Here is a 14,742-nt window from a genome sequence, read left to right as displayed (position 1 = left end):
ACATGGTGCAACTTTCGGAGCAAAAATTAATATAAGACAGTGTCTTATTTTCGGGGAAACAGGGTATATAGAGAATACAAAATACAGCAGACATACGTACACACAGTACACATACAGTACACATATATAGTACACACACATATACAGTACACATATATAGTACACGCACACATATACAGTACACATATACATGCAATACATCCAGACCTATAAATACACAATGTACATGTTCTGTGTTCATCAGGGGCACTGACCTTTTCTCCTGGGGGTCGTGGGATTCCGACGTACAGATGATCGAGGAAGTTTGCGCTGCGCCCTAATCCCAGGACATTGTACGGCAGCTGTAGAGCCGTGTGTGCCGACTGACTCAGCTGCCCGGCTGTAATGGAAGACGCAGAGGATCAGCACAGGAGCAGGGCGTCCCCTCGTATCACCGTACGGTCTTCATATACACATACTAAATAAATACACGCCGCTGCCATATTACAGTGTGCGTAGCATGGTGCATAGTGATGTAACCACACATCTAGCGCTGGGCCCGGCCGCGGCCTTTACACCATGGTCCACAACACTGAAGATACTGGGGACCTGTGGCTCTGCTGCTGGAACTACAACCCCCATCATCCCACATCAGCCATAGCAGCATATTACAGGGGAGCTCTGCCTTCATGTCAATGTCCTGTTCCTTCTGGAAATCGGTGGTTTTCCGAATCCTAGATGACATTGCATGTGTAACAGTGGAGTTCCCCTTTAAGAAAGCAGAGACGTCCATGATGCGACCGAGATTCCACCACATCATCGTCCATAAAAGTAATAACACATAAAAGGCCGAATTTGGAGATCACACGTCCCCGTCTGCCCCCGATGTCCCCTGACGTCCCCGGCTCTGTCTGGACCTGGGAGAAGCAATTATTTCTTTGTAACGCGTGATGCCGACACGAGGTGGGATGGTATAATGCGCGTCTGAGGGTCGGACCCCGGTCACAGCACACGATATGTATGTAGTGTACAGTATGCGGTAGAAGTATACCCCTGCCGCATACTGTACACTATGTACATGTATACCCCTGCCGCATACTGTACACTATGTACATGTATACCCCTGTCGCATACTGTACACTATGTACATGTATACCCCTGTCGCATACTGTACACTATGTACATGTATACCCCTGCCTCATACTGTACACTATGTACATGTATACCCCTGCCACATACTGTACACTATGTACATGTATACCCCTGTCGCATACTGTACACTATGTACATGTATACCCCTGCCGCATACTGTACACTATGTACATGTATACCCCTGCCTCATACTGTACACTATGTACATGTATACCCCTGCCTCATACTGTACACTATGTACATGTATACCCCTGCCACATACTGTACACTATGTACATGTATACCCCTGCCACATACTGTACACTATGTACATGTATACCCCTGCCGCATACTGTACACTATGTACATGTATACCCCTGTCGCATACTGTACACTATGTACATGTATACCCCTGCCACATACTGTACACTATGTACATGTATACCCCTGTCGCATACTGTACACTATGTACATGTATACCCCTGTCGCATACTGTACACTATGTACATGTATACCCCTGCCGCATACTGTACACTATGTACATGTATACCCCTGCCACATACTGTACACTATGTACATGTATACCCCTGTCGCATACTGTACACTATGTACATGTATACCCCTGTCGCATACTGTACACTATGTACATGTATACCCCTGCCACATACTGTACCCTATGTACATGTATACCCCTGCCGCATACTGTACACTATGTACATGTATACCCCTGCCGCATACTGTACACTATGTACATGTATACCCCCGCCACATACTGTACACTATGTACATGTATACCCCTGCCGCATACTGTACACTATGTACATGTATACCCCTGCCGCATACAAATTCAAATAAGCTTTATTGGCAGGACTAAATACACATTAGTTTTGCCAAAGCAAGTGCACAAGGGAATAGGGATAGGGACTGTAGGGATGTTGGGTAGGGGCTGTAGGAAAGGTGGATGGGGGAGATCCAGGATGGGGTTATAGAAGTATACTGTACACTATACATGTATACCCCTGCCGTATACTGTACACTATGTACATGTATACACCTGCCGCATACTGTACACTATACATGTATACCCCTGTCGTATACTGTACACTACGTACATGTATACCCCCGCCGCATAATGTACACTACGTACATGTATACCCCCGCCGCATACTGTACACTACGTACATGTATACCCCCGCCGCATACTGTACACTACGTACATGTATACCCCCGCCGCATACTGTACACTACGTACATGTATATTCCTGCCGCATACTGTACACTATGTACATGTATACCCCCGCCACATACTGTACACTATGTACATGTATACCCCCGCCACATACTGTACACATGTATACCCCTGCCGCATACTGTACACTACGTACATGTATACCCCTGCCGCATACTGTACACTATGTACATGTATACTCCTGCCGCATACTGTACACGTATACCCCTGCCGCACACTGTACACTATTCATGTATACCCCTGCCGCATACTGTACACTATGTACAGTTGTGGCCAAAAGTATTGACACCCCTGCAATTCTGTCAGATAATACTCAGTTTCTTCCTGAAAATGATTGCAAACACAAATTCTTTGGTATTATTATCTTCATTTAATTTGTCTTAAATAAAAAAAAAAAACATAAAAGAGAATGAAGCAAAAAGCAAAACATTGATCATTTCACAAAACTCCAAAAATGGGCCAGACAAAAGTATTGGCACCCTCAGCCTAATACTTGGTTGCACAACCTTTAGCCACAATAAATGCGACCAACCGTTTCCGGTAACCATCTATGAGTTTCTTACAATGCTCTGCTGGAATTTTAGACCATTCTTCTTTGGCAAACTGCTCCAAGTCCCTGATATTAGAAGGGGGCCTTCTCCAAACTGCCACAGGTGTTCTATGGGATTCAGGTCTGGACTCATTGCTGGCCACCTTAGAAGTCTCCAGTGCTTTCTCTCAAACCATTTTCTAGTGCTTTGGGTCATTGTCCTGCTGGAAGACCCATGACGTCTGAGGGAGACCCAGCTTTCTCACACTGGGCCCTACATTATGCTGCAAAATTTGTTGGTAGTCTTCAGACTTCATAATGCCATGCACACGGTCAAGCAGTCCAGTGCCAGAGGCAGCAATGCAACCCCAAAACATCAGGGAACCTCCGCCATGTTTGACTGTAGGGACTGTGTTCTTTTCTTTGAATGCCTCTTTTTTTCTCCTGTAAACTCTATGTTGATGCCTTTGCCCAAAAAGCTCTACTTTTGTCTCATCTGACCAGAGAACATTCTTCCAAAACGTTTTAGGCTTTTTCAGGTAAGTTTTGGCAAACTCCAGCCTGGCTTTTTTATGTCTCGGGGTAAGAAGTGGGGTCTTCCTGGGTCTCCTACCATACAGTCCCTTTTCATTCAGACGCTGACGGATAGTACGGGTTGACACTGTTGTACCCTCGGACTGTAGGGCAGCTTGAACTTGTTTGGATGTTAGTCGAGGTTCTTTATCCAACATTCGCACAATTGTTATGGTTCGCTATTGCAAAAGAGGAAAGCAAAAGGTTACCCGAGAGTGGACCCTCTGGGTCACGGTTCCAGAGCCCCCGAGGGCGAGCACCCAGGTGAGGACAACCCCCTATACAGGGAGTGTTAGGGACAGACCCCCAGGGGATAGAACCGCGACAGCCGGAACCAAAGGGACGACTGGGGCAATAGACTAGAAGGAGGCACCGACGTATCCGTACAGGAGGACACCAGAGATCACAGAGACTTAAGCTGAGCACAGGACCGGAGAGCCAGGGGCGTCCGGGATGGGAGGCTGCAAAAGAGAGGAAGCACAAAGATACACTAGGCAGGAGGGTAGGTAACAACAAGGAAGGTAACAGGGTTGGACGAGAGGCGGCAGGAGCAGGACAGAGACGGAGGGAGAAGCACGGAGACACGAATAGGCAGAGACAGCGCAGGCAGAGAGCCCCAGAGACACAGAGCGCAGCGCTGACAGAGGCAAGGGTGAAGGGGCCTGGAAACACAGAGCACGCCGCACGAGACAGCGCTACCGCGTTTGATAGACAGGCGTCTTACCTGTCCAGACGCCGGACATATGTAGAGGTGGGCGCCGCCATGTTGGAGGTGGGGCCAGCGCGGCACTCTACCCAGGAGGCTGCGCACCGGGAGTCACGCAGTGCACAGGTGCCGGACTAGAAGGGAGCCGGAGGCCGGGCGCGGGGACGCGCCGAGAAGCAAGAGCGTGCCGAGGGGGGCACGCAGCGCGGTAAGTGGGCGCTGGGGCTGGAGCCGTTACAACAATTTTGCGTTGAAATCTCTTGTCAATTTTTCTTTTCCGTCCACATCTAGGGAGGTTAGCCACAGTGCCATGGGCTTTAAACTTCTTGATGACACTGCGCACGGTAGACACAGGAACATTCTGGTCTTTGGAGATGGATTGTAGCCTTGAGATTGCTCATGCTTCCTGACAATTTGGTTTCTCAAGTCCTCAGACAGTTCTTTGGTCTTCTTTCTTTTCTCCATGCTCAATGTGGTACACACAAGGACACAGGTTGAGTCAACTTTAATCCATGTCAACTGGCTGCAAGTGTGATTTAGTTATTGCCAACACCTGTTAGGTGCCACAGGTAAGTTACAGGTGCTGTTAATTACACAAATTAGAGAAGCATCACATGATTTTTCGAACAGTGCCAATACTTTTGTCAACCCTCTATTTTATGTTTGGTGTGGAATTATATCCAATTTGGCTTTAGGACAATTCTTTTTGTGTTTTTTCATTTAAGACAAATTAAATGAAGATAATAATACCAAAGAATTTCTGTTTGCAATCATTTTCAGGAAGAAACTGAGTATTATCTGACAGAATTGCAGGGGTGTCAATACATTTGGCCACAACTGTACATGTATACCCCCGCCGCATACTGTACACTATGTACATGTATACTCCTGCCACGTACTGTACACTATGTACATGTATACTCCTGCCGCATACTGTACACATGTATACCCCTGCCGCATACTGTACACTATGTACATGTATACCCCTGCAACATACGGTACACATGTATACCCCTGCCGCATACCGTACACTATGTACATGTATACTCCTGCCGCATACTGTACACTGTATACATGTATACAGCGTCAGACTTAAGTGACAAGGGACCACCAGTAACATTGACTTTGAAAGGCACACTTTTCACCTGCATACAAATATTACACTCCCCTCATTCACAAATGTTCCTATATCTCTAAATAATAATAAACTTGGTAGTCTGGTTAATAAATGATGAGATGCTGCATTTTTCTGTATAGAGTAAATCAAGTGACTTAGCCAAGTACTATCCATATAGTGGGGTTGGGGGGCCTAGATCTGCACAGGGGCCCACCAGAGGATTCCCCTGTGGGCTAGTCCGAGCCTGGGGGTAAACGTGTATAGTGTACAGTATGCGGCAGGGGTATACATGTATATAGTGTACAGTACGTGGCATGTATAGCTCCCAGGGTGTTATTTGCGGGGTCCCCTGACTCTTGGTGGTCCCACAATTAGCTGTTATACGCTGCTTATTTACGGACAAATCTCACATTGCTGGGAGCATTGGCGCAGGAAATCTGATAATCCAGAGCTCCTCTGGCTCAGGACGTGCCGGATTATGGGAAGTATGGACCTGACCATTCCTAATCTGAGATTCCAGAGCTCATCTGGCTCAGGACGTGCCGGATTACGGGAAGTATGGATCTGACCTTTCCTAATCTGATAATCCAGCGCTCCTCTGGATCAGGACATGCCGGATTACAGGAAGTATGGATCTGACCATTCTTAATCTTGTAATCCGGCGCTCGTCTGGCTCAGGACGTGCCGGATTATGGGAAGTATGGACCTGATTATTCCTAATCTGAGAATCCAGAGCTCATCTTTATCAGGACGTGACGGATTACGGGAAGCATGGATCTGACCATTCCTCATCTGATAATCCAGCGGTCCTCTGGCTCAGGACGTGCCGGATTACGGGAAGTTTACGGCGCTGGTAGACAGCAGACATCTCCTCTTCCCATCCCCCTTCCCCTCGCTCTGCTCCATTACCCGGAGTCATTAGCGGGATGGATGGATTTCCCGACTCCTCCGCAGCATTTAATTGCCGGGCTATTAATAAGCGCTAAAAGCCTGCGCTTCCTATGGATCTCCGGGACATGGCGAGCGCTCCCTCCGGAGATGCAGAGTTCTGGAAGGAGTCCAGGATGCGCTCTGGTAACGAGGCTTTTACAGGATGAGAGATGAAATTACCCATACGGGGTCCTAACCCTATGTGCCTGCAGCCAGGAGGCGCCATGTTTAACCATCTGCTTATGATATTAATTTGTCCGGAGCGCTGCATGACTGCAGCACCGAGGCGGCGATGGCGGACACCTGTGTATCAGGTGCCATTTCAATCCCTGCTCAGAGACCCTGATCCGCGGTTTTATACGACGGTGTTTATGGACAACAATGTTGTTTGGGTCCTAAGCGTACAAGGGGTCAATCTGCAGGGAACATCACCCGATGACAGCTCACCAGCACCTTATAAATTAGTGTATGCTCCACCGTCCACCGGGTACGAAGACTCCGGTACACGGAGAGGCAACGTAATGTGGGAAGCTGGAGACATCGGGGGCAGATCCGGCCCCCATTATTATGTCACCCACTAACATGGGGGTCCGCGAGATATTACCCAGGTGAAGATTGGTTTTATTACCTGGGGATGAATAAAGTACCTACGCAAAATCCTATTTGATATTGTCTGCACGTCCCATATTATCCCACCTATTATCCCACCTACTTGTAAAGAGCGTGCTCCATGAGATGCATTGTGGGAGATAAGGAGGAAAGAGCGTGCTCAATGGGGCGTATTGCGGGAGATCAGGGAAGAGCGTGCTCAATGGAGTGTATCGCAGGAGATGAGGGAAGAGAATGCTCTATAGAGTTTATCGTAGGAGATCAGGAAAGGGCGTGCTCAATGGGGTGTATCGCGGGAGATCAGGAAAGAGTGTGCTCAATGAGGTGTATCGCAGGAAAGAGCATGCTCAATGGGATGTATTGTGGGAGATCAGGAAAGCGCGTGGTCAATGGGGTGTATTGCAGGAAAGAGCATGCTCAATGGGATGTATTGTGGGAGATCAGGAAAGCGCGTGCTCAATGGGGTGTATTGCAGGAGATCAGGAAAGAGTGTGCTCAATGAGGTGTATCGCAGGAAAGAGCATGCTCAATGGGATGTATTGTGAGAGATCAAGAAAGAGCGTGCTCAATGGGGTGTATCGTGAGAGATCAGGAAAGAGCGTGCTCAATGGGGTGTACTGTGTAAGATCAGGAAAGAGCGTGCTCAATGTGGTGTATTGCAGGAGATCAGGAAAGAGTGTGCACAATGAGGTGTATCGCAGGAGATCAGGATAGAGCATGCTCAATGAGGTGTATCGCAGGAGATCAGGAAAGAGCGTACTCAATGGGGTGTATCGCAGGAAAGAGCGTGCTCAATGAGATGTATCATGGGAGATCAGGATAGAGCGTGCTCAATGGGGTGTACTGTGGGAGATCAGGAAAGAGTGTGCTCAATGGGGTGTATCGCAGGAGATCAGGAAAGAGCGTACTCAATGGGGTGTATCGCAGGAAAGAGCGTGCTCAATGGGGTGTTTCGCAGGAGATCAGGAAAGAGCGTGCTCAATGGGGTGTATCGCTGGAAAGAGCGTGCTCAATGAGATGTATCATGGGAGATCAGGAAAGAGCGTGATCAATGGGGTGTACTGTGGGAGATCAGGAAAGAGTGTGCTCAATGGGGTGTATCGCAGGAGATCAGGAAAGAGCGTACTCAATGGGGTGTATCGCAGGAGATCAGGAAAGAGCGTACTCAATGGGGTGTATCGCAGGAAAGAGCGTGCTCAATGGGGTGTATCGCTGGAAAGAGCGTGCTCAATGAGATGTATCATGGGAGATCAGGAAAGAGCGTGATCAATGGGGTGTACTGTGGGAGATCAGGAAAGAGTGTGCTCAATGGGGTGTATCGCAAGAGATCAGAAAAGATCGCACTCAATGGGGTGTATCACAGGAAAGAGCATGCTCAATGTGGTGTATCGCAGGAGTTGAGGAAAGAGCTTGCTCAATAGAGTGCATTGCAGGAGATCAGGAAAGAGCATGATCAATGGGATGTATCACAAGAGATCAGGAAAGAGCATGCTCGATGGTATGTATCGCGGGAGATCAGGAAAACGCGTGCTCAATGAGGTGTATCACGGGAGATCAGGAAAGAGCGTGCTCGATGGGGTGTATGGCAGGATATCCGGAAAGAGTGTCCTCAATGGGGTGCATCGCAGGAGATCAGGAAAGAGTGTGCTCAATGGGATGTATCACAGGAGATCAGGAAAGAGCATGCTCAATGGGATGTATCAGGAGAGATCAGGAAAGAGCGTGCTCGATGGAGTGTATAACGGGAGACCAAAAAAGAGCGTGCTTGATGGGATGTATCGCGGGAGATCAGGAAAGAGCATTCACTACGCTCCCACTAAGGTAGTCACTGGAGCCCCCTCTGCTCCCACTAATGTAGTCACTGGAGCCCCCTCTGCTCTTGCTGAGGTCCTCACTGGAGCCCCCCCCCTGCTCCCACTAAGGTAGTCAGTGGAGCCTCCTCTGCTCCCCCTGAGGTCGTCACTGGAGCCCCCTCTGGTCCCACTGAGGTTGTCACTAGGGCCCCGTTCACTGCCGGTGAGGTCGTCAACGGGGCTTCCCTTCCTTTCTCACTGAGGTCGTCACTGCAGCCCCCTCCGCTCCTGCTGAGGTGGTCACTGACCCCCATGAGTTCCCGCTCACGCAGCCCTCGCATCCCAACTCCTCGGCTGCAGCTCCATGTCCATCATCTGGTTAAACACATCTCTCTGCTAATGACTTTTTCCCCACAAAGTATCGCCAAGTACCAGGCAGCTCCCAGATCATTCTGCACTCACAGGGATACACAGGGCTAAGAGCCGTATTTATCAAAGGGTAAAAAGCAGCGCTCCAGATACACGTACGATCCGACATAGGAAGGTGAGGGGCAGAGAACGACACTGCCATCCATTGTGACTGCTGGAAACCGACGCTGGAAAGTGGTATCTGTCCGAGGTAAATGTGGGGCATCCCCGATGTAACCGCCAGAGAGCACAAGACTCCCTGTACACAGACCCCGATGCCTGAATGGCTGCTCATCCCTTGTCCCCAAATCACAAGAGTCACGAAGCCTTTACTGACAGGGATCCCTGCACTGGGCGCCATCTACAGGCCACTCGCAGAATAATGGGCGGAAGAGAACCCATTAACCACTATGTACTAATGAATCTGCTGAAAAATGACAATCGTGCGGGGACTTGTAGTCTCTTCTCTGCAGCACGTCTCCTCCATGCACTCGACATCACCCTTTCCTTCTCGCTCTTTGCTCTGCAGCACCCCTCTTATTCGTGCGCTCCCCTGTGCAGCACATCTCCCTTCACGCTCACCCATCTACAGCACACATCCTCCACGCTCACCCTTCTGCAGCACGCATCCTCCACGCTCACCCCTCTACAGCATGCATCCTCCACGCTCACCCCTCTGCAGCACGCATCCTCCAGGCTCAGCCATCTGCAGCACGCATCCTCCACACTCACCCCTCTGCAGCATGCACCCTCCAAGCTTAGCCCTCTGCAGCACGCATCCTCCACACTCACCCCTCTGCAGCATGCATCCTCCACGCTCAGCCCTCTGCAGCACGCATCCTCCACGCTCACCCCTCTGCAGCACGCATCCTCCACGCTCACCCCTCTGCAGCACGCATCCTCCACGCTCACCCCTCTGCAGCACGCATCCTCCATCCTCACCCCTCTGCAGCACGCATCCTCCACGCTCACCCCTCTGCAGCACGCATCCTCCATCCTCACCCCTCTGCAGCATGCATCCTCCACACTCACCCCTCTGCAGCACGCATCCTCCATGCTCAGCCCTCTGCAGCACGCATCCTGTCCTAACCCCTCTGCAGCACGCATCCTCTGCCCTAACCCCTCTGCAGCATGCATCCTCTGCCCTAACCCCTCTGCAGCACGCATCTTTCACGCTCATCCCTCTGCAGCACGCATCTTCCATGCTCATCCCTCTGCAGCACGCATTCTCCATGCTCATCCCTCTGCAGCATGCATCCTTCATGCTCAACCCTCTGCAGCAAGCATCCTCTGCGCTCTCCCCACTGCAGCACGCATCGTCCACGCTCAGCCCTCTGCAGCACGCATCGTCCACGCTCAGCCCTCTGCAGCACGCATCGTCCACGCTCAGCCCTCTGCAGCACGCATCGTCCACGCTCAGCCCTCTGCAGCACGCATCGTCCACGCTTAGCCCTCTGCAGCACGCATCGTCCACGCTCAGCCCTCTGCAGCACGCATCGTCCACGCTCAGCCCCCTGCAGCACGCATCGTCCACGCTCAGCCCTCTGCAGCACGCATCGTCCACGCTCAGCCCTCTGCAGCACGCATCGTCCACGCTCAGCCCTCTGCAGCACGCATCGTCCACGCTCAGCCCTCTGCAGCACGCATCGTCCACGCTCAGCCCTCTGCAGCACGCATCGTCCACGCTCAGCCCTCTGCAGCACGCATCGTCCATGCTCAGCCCTCTGCAGCACGCATTCTCCAAGCTCATCCCTCTGCAGCACGCATCCTCCACGCTCAGCCCTCTGCAGCACGCTTCCTCCACGCTCAGACCTCTGCAGCACGCATCCTCCACGATCACTCCGCTGCAGCACATCTCCACCATGCACTTGGCGTCACTCTCTCCTTTTTGCTCTGCAGCACCCCTCTCCTCCCTGCGCACCCTTCTGCCTTCTCACTGTGCTTTTTACGTGGCACCACTCTCTCCTCATGCTCCGCAATAATGATTTCACAGGTTTCAGCTTTCACTAAGTGACAAAAATCAGGACTGAGAAGCAAGAAGTTCCTGAGAGTGTGGTGCAGCACCATGTGGGGCGCTGTCAGGTTGTGTAGTCGGTGGCACCTTGCACTGACATCTATTCTGCTCATTAGCCATGGTGGATAGCTGTCATAACTCCAGCATGGGGGGGGGGAGCTCACCCAGCTTTCTCCAAATCATAAATGACCATTCTTCCTATGTATGCAGCATTACGGGGGGGCAGAGGCTGCTCCACACATGTATGGGGGGGGCTATTCATTCAGGAGTCAGGACTACAACCCCCCAATAGAGCAGGTGCACAAGCTGCTCTTCACCTAGTGACGAGCAGGACGGTCAGCTTCTGATGAGAATGTCAGTTCGTTCCATAATAAATGGATGGGTGGTCAGCGCCCACATAGGACGACGAAAGGGGCGACCAATGCCCGGGTATGATAGTGAGACAACTGTTGGAGCAGCTTTGTATGTGATTGGAGTAAAGGTGCTGCTCTGGTCACGTAGAATTAATCGGGCAGAATGACCCTTTAACAGCAGAAGTAACTCTGCATACCGCCATACACCCCCATATACCGCCATACACCCCGATATACCGCAGACACTGGCGTACAAGCCTGGCATATCCCCGTCCCGGCCACCCGTCATCCCTGGAGGCGCCTTCCACTCTCTGATGCCTGTCTGTCAGGACAGCAGCGCCCGCGCCTCCCTGTGCCAGCAATCGCCGCTGTAAAGCGCTTACTATTTAATCCGCCGGTGCCTGGAGCAGGACTTTATCTGCAGAAGCTCCAAGATGTCGCTGCCTTTTCCCATGCTAATGAGAGCGATGGCTGCGGGGCTTCCCTTTACTGCCAGAGACAAAGCAAAGCGCGCCTCTGAGTCCCCCTTTGAAATAAATAATAAGAGCAGAACGTGGGGTTGTTGGAGCGGCTGCGAGTCTCCGCCACGTCGTGCTCGTCCTACTGGGACAAGTGGCGTCTGCTGTGAAGTTTCCTGCCGGGTTCTGCAGGATCCGCGCCCGACCTGTCAATCTCCTTCCACTGAGCGGAGAGCTGAGGAGGATTAAGGCGTGAGCGAGGGGATTAACGCAAATTATACAACCCGGGCCTTTAACTCCTTCACTTTCTGGGGGATCTGGGGTGAGAGTTCACGTTCTGATCTGCCGATGCCCCCAAAACTGTCCCCTGCCAATGGGCAATGTATTACTTGAGCCTTATATGTGTACTGTATAGCACTATTATATATGTACTCTATGGCACTATTATATATGTACACTATGGCACTATTATAAGTACTATATGGCACTATTAAATGGGCACAATATGGTAGTATTATGTAAGTCCTATATGGTAGTAATACATAGCACCTTCTATAAGGACTATATAGCAGTATTAAATGAGCCCTATATGTGTACTGTATGGCACCATTATCTGGGCATCATATGACACTATTAAATGGGCAGTATTATATAAGCACTATATGGCATAGCTACAACTCACCGTTTTCCTTAACAAATTTTTAATATATATATATATATATATATATATATATATATATATATACACACACACACAGACACACATATTTACATTCAAACGAGATGACGTTAATAAATACATACTGTAAGTCAATGATTACCACTGCGGCAGGTGTAGAACGGCCTCTCCGGCCCCCCCCACGTGAATGACACCGATATGATGGCCGCCTCTTCATCATCCCTCCATCTCGTTCCCTATAATTTCTGAAGATGCTTCCAATAAATCAATGGCTTTGCGTGTGGTGGAATAAGGCATTTTGGAGATACGGGGGAGGGGAGGCCGCCATTGTTCCTGCTGTCAGGGATCGGCACCCGAGGATTACACAAAATTACTCCTTCATACAGATGACATTTCATCAATCGCAGCGTCAGCGAGGAGAAAAGCGGAAGAAATCATTGATAACCGCACCCCGCCCATTATATTCAACGACGCTGCAATATCACGGACTACACCGATATAATGGCGCCTAGAAGGAAACACACATACTCCAGCATCAGGAACGACAACATAACGGAGCGGTACACCGGGGAGCAAGCGGAAGAGTAAAATGTGCCTAACATTGCTTCACTCCCATGCTTTATTACGATTGATGACTTTAGTTCAGCTCCTGTCTTTAGCCATCCCTTGTGCATTACACTGCAGCTCTGCCTGTTCAGATTCGCTACAGATAGTGAGTTCACGTAAAGATGATTCCCATCACAGTCAGGATGAGCAAAGAGGGGTTCATCAACGTCACCTGCAGGGGGCACCATATAACAGACGCACTCTCACCTGCCCGACCCCCCTCAGATTATCTCACCTGATGCGTTCTTCAGGTACCCGTTGGCGTCCACCGTCATGTACATGATGTACGGACCCGGCTGATTAACCCCAAAAGGCTGAAACGGGAGGAAGGCGGAGATTAATGACAGCGGCGATAATGATCTGCACGTCCTGGACAGGCAGAGCATGCAAGTCACAGCAGCACAGAGTATTTCAGTGGAGATATAGAGAGGGGTAATACATGAGGAGGTTAGGAAGGGCGATGCTGCAAGTGACGGGTAGTAATAATGGGAGGCAGACAGGTACATGATGGAAAGAGCCAGTCCCACAGCAGCGCAGAGTATTTCAGGAGAGCAGAGCGAGAGTGCACATACGGAGAGGTGATGATGATGGTGAGGACAGGGTTATATATGTGACAGGACACGTCATGGGAAGATTAAAGGGCTGAGGCTGCACTACTGAGACAGTGATGGCATCATGGCTCCTTCAGGGGACAGCAGAGACCATGTCACTATCTCTGCTGCACAGCACCCCCTTGTGTGTAGATGTGAGAATATTGATGCGGACCCTCTCAGTGGTGCAGCCTCAGCCGATCTATCAGTGATACAGCCCTGATTATAACTCTGTGGCCTGTAAAGCCCCCTGAGCTTTGTCACGAGAGCGAGACCCCTCCAGAGATGCGAGTGGATATTAGCAATCAGGATGCCGGAAGTGCGTGTGACGGAGCGTGAGGATAGGATGATTGACGCGGAGCCCGGAGTGACGCCATCGAGTCCACTGTCAGTCGCATGGAACGCTACGTCGCTCCGCAGTAGAGCACGCGTTATGATCAGGGCTCCGCCACTATCAGAGCTGCAGGAAGACGAAGCGCTGAAGGACGCGATCTCGCTGATCTTTTCAGATGGTGGTGCTCCCCCAGACGTGGCGGTGGCGGAGAAGACACAATGTGTGACCTATTCCGACGGCCGGGAGCGTGAATCACCGCAGTGGTACATAAAGTGGTATTGAAGCCAACTCCGTGCTGACATCAGTGCCAGGACAACGGTGCCGCGGCACGACAGATGTCAGAGATGTTTGTTACTGTGTCAGGCTTCTCGCAGGCTGTCACAGTAATAAACACGCAGCTGTGTCAGGCTGCGAGAAGTGGAATAACCGTGGAGGACGCATCAGAAACCTCGATGACTACAATGGGGTCCCACTGGTTTCCTTTGCAGAAATTCAGACAATTTAGTGGAAACGTCGTAGATTTTATTATGAAGCACTTGCAGATAACAGCAGCACGCCATCCTCAGGAGTGCAGCTGTTTCAGCACCGCTGAGTCCCCCTATTAGCTGTTCCAGCACCGCTGTGTTCCCCTATTAGCCGTCCTCGCGCTGCCCCTACGTCCCCCTATTAGTCTGCATCTCCCGG

The 14,742-nt window shown here is 50.6% G+C and overlaps 1 protein-coding gene across 1 annotated transcript in view; it reads right to left on the bottom strand.

Moving 5' to 3' along the window:
* ITFG1 (integrin alpha FG-GAP repeat containing 1) overlaps positions 1-14,742 on the bottom strand; it is a 101,549-nt gene that overhangs the window by 14,827 nt on the left and 71,980 nt on the right. The window contains exons 14-15 of the mRNA XM_073554993.1: positions 13,370-13,448; positions 255-379 (exon numbers count right to left, since the gene is read on the bottom strand). Of these exons, the coding sequence (XP_073411094.1) occupies positions 255-379; positions 13,370-13,448 (204 nt within the window). The remainder of the gene's footprint in view (positions 1-254; positions 380-13,369; positions 13,449-14,742) is intronic.

This window comes from Dendrobates tinctorius, unplaced genomic scaffold (assembly GCF_039654945.1).
Source record: "Dendrobates tinctorius isolate UK_male_01 unplaced genomic scaffold, ASM3965494v1 ptg000214l, whole genome shotgun sequence".
Taxonomy (NCBI): domain Eukaryota; kingdom Metazoa; phylum Chordata; class Amphibia; order Anura; family Dendrobatidae; genus Dendrobates; species Dendrobates tinctorius.
The sequence above is the reverse complement of the archived record's forward strand: the minus strand, read 5'-3'. Positions and strand labels throughout refer to the sequence as shown.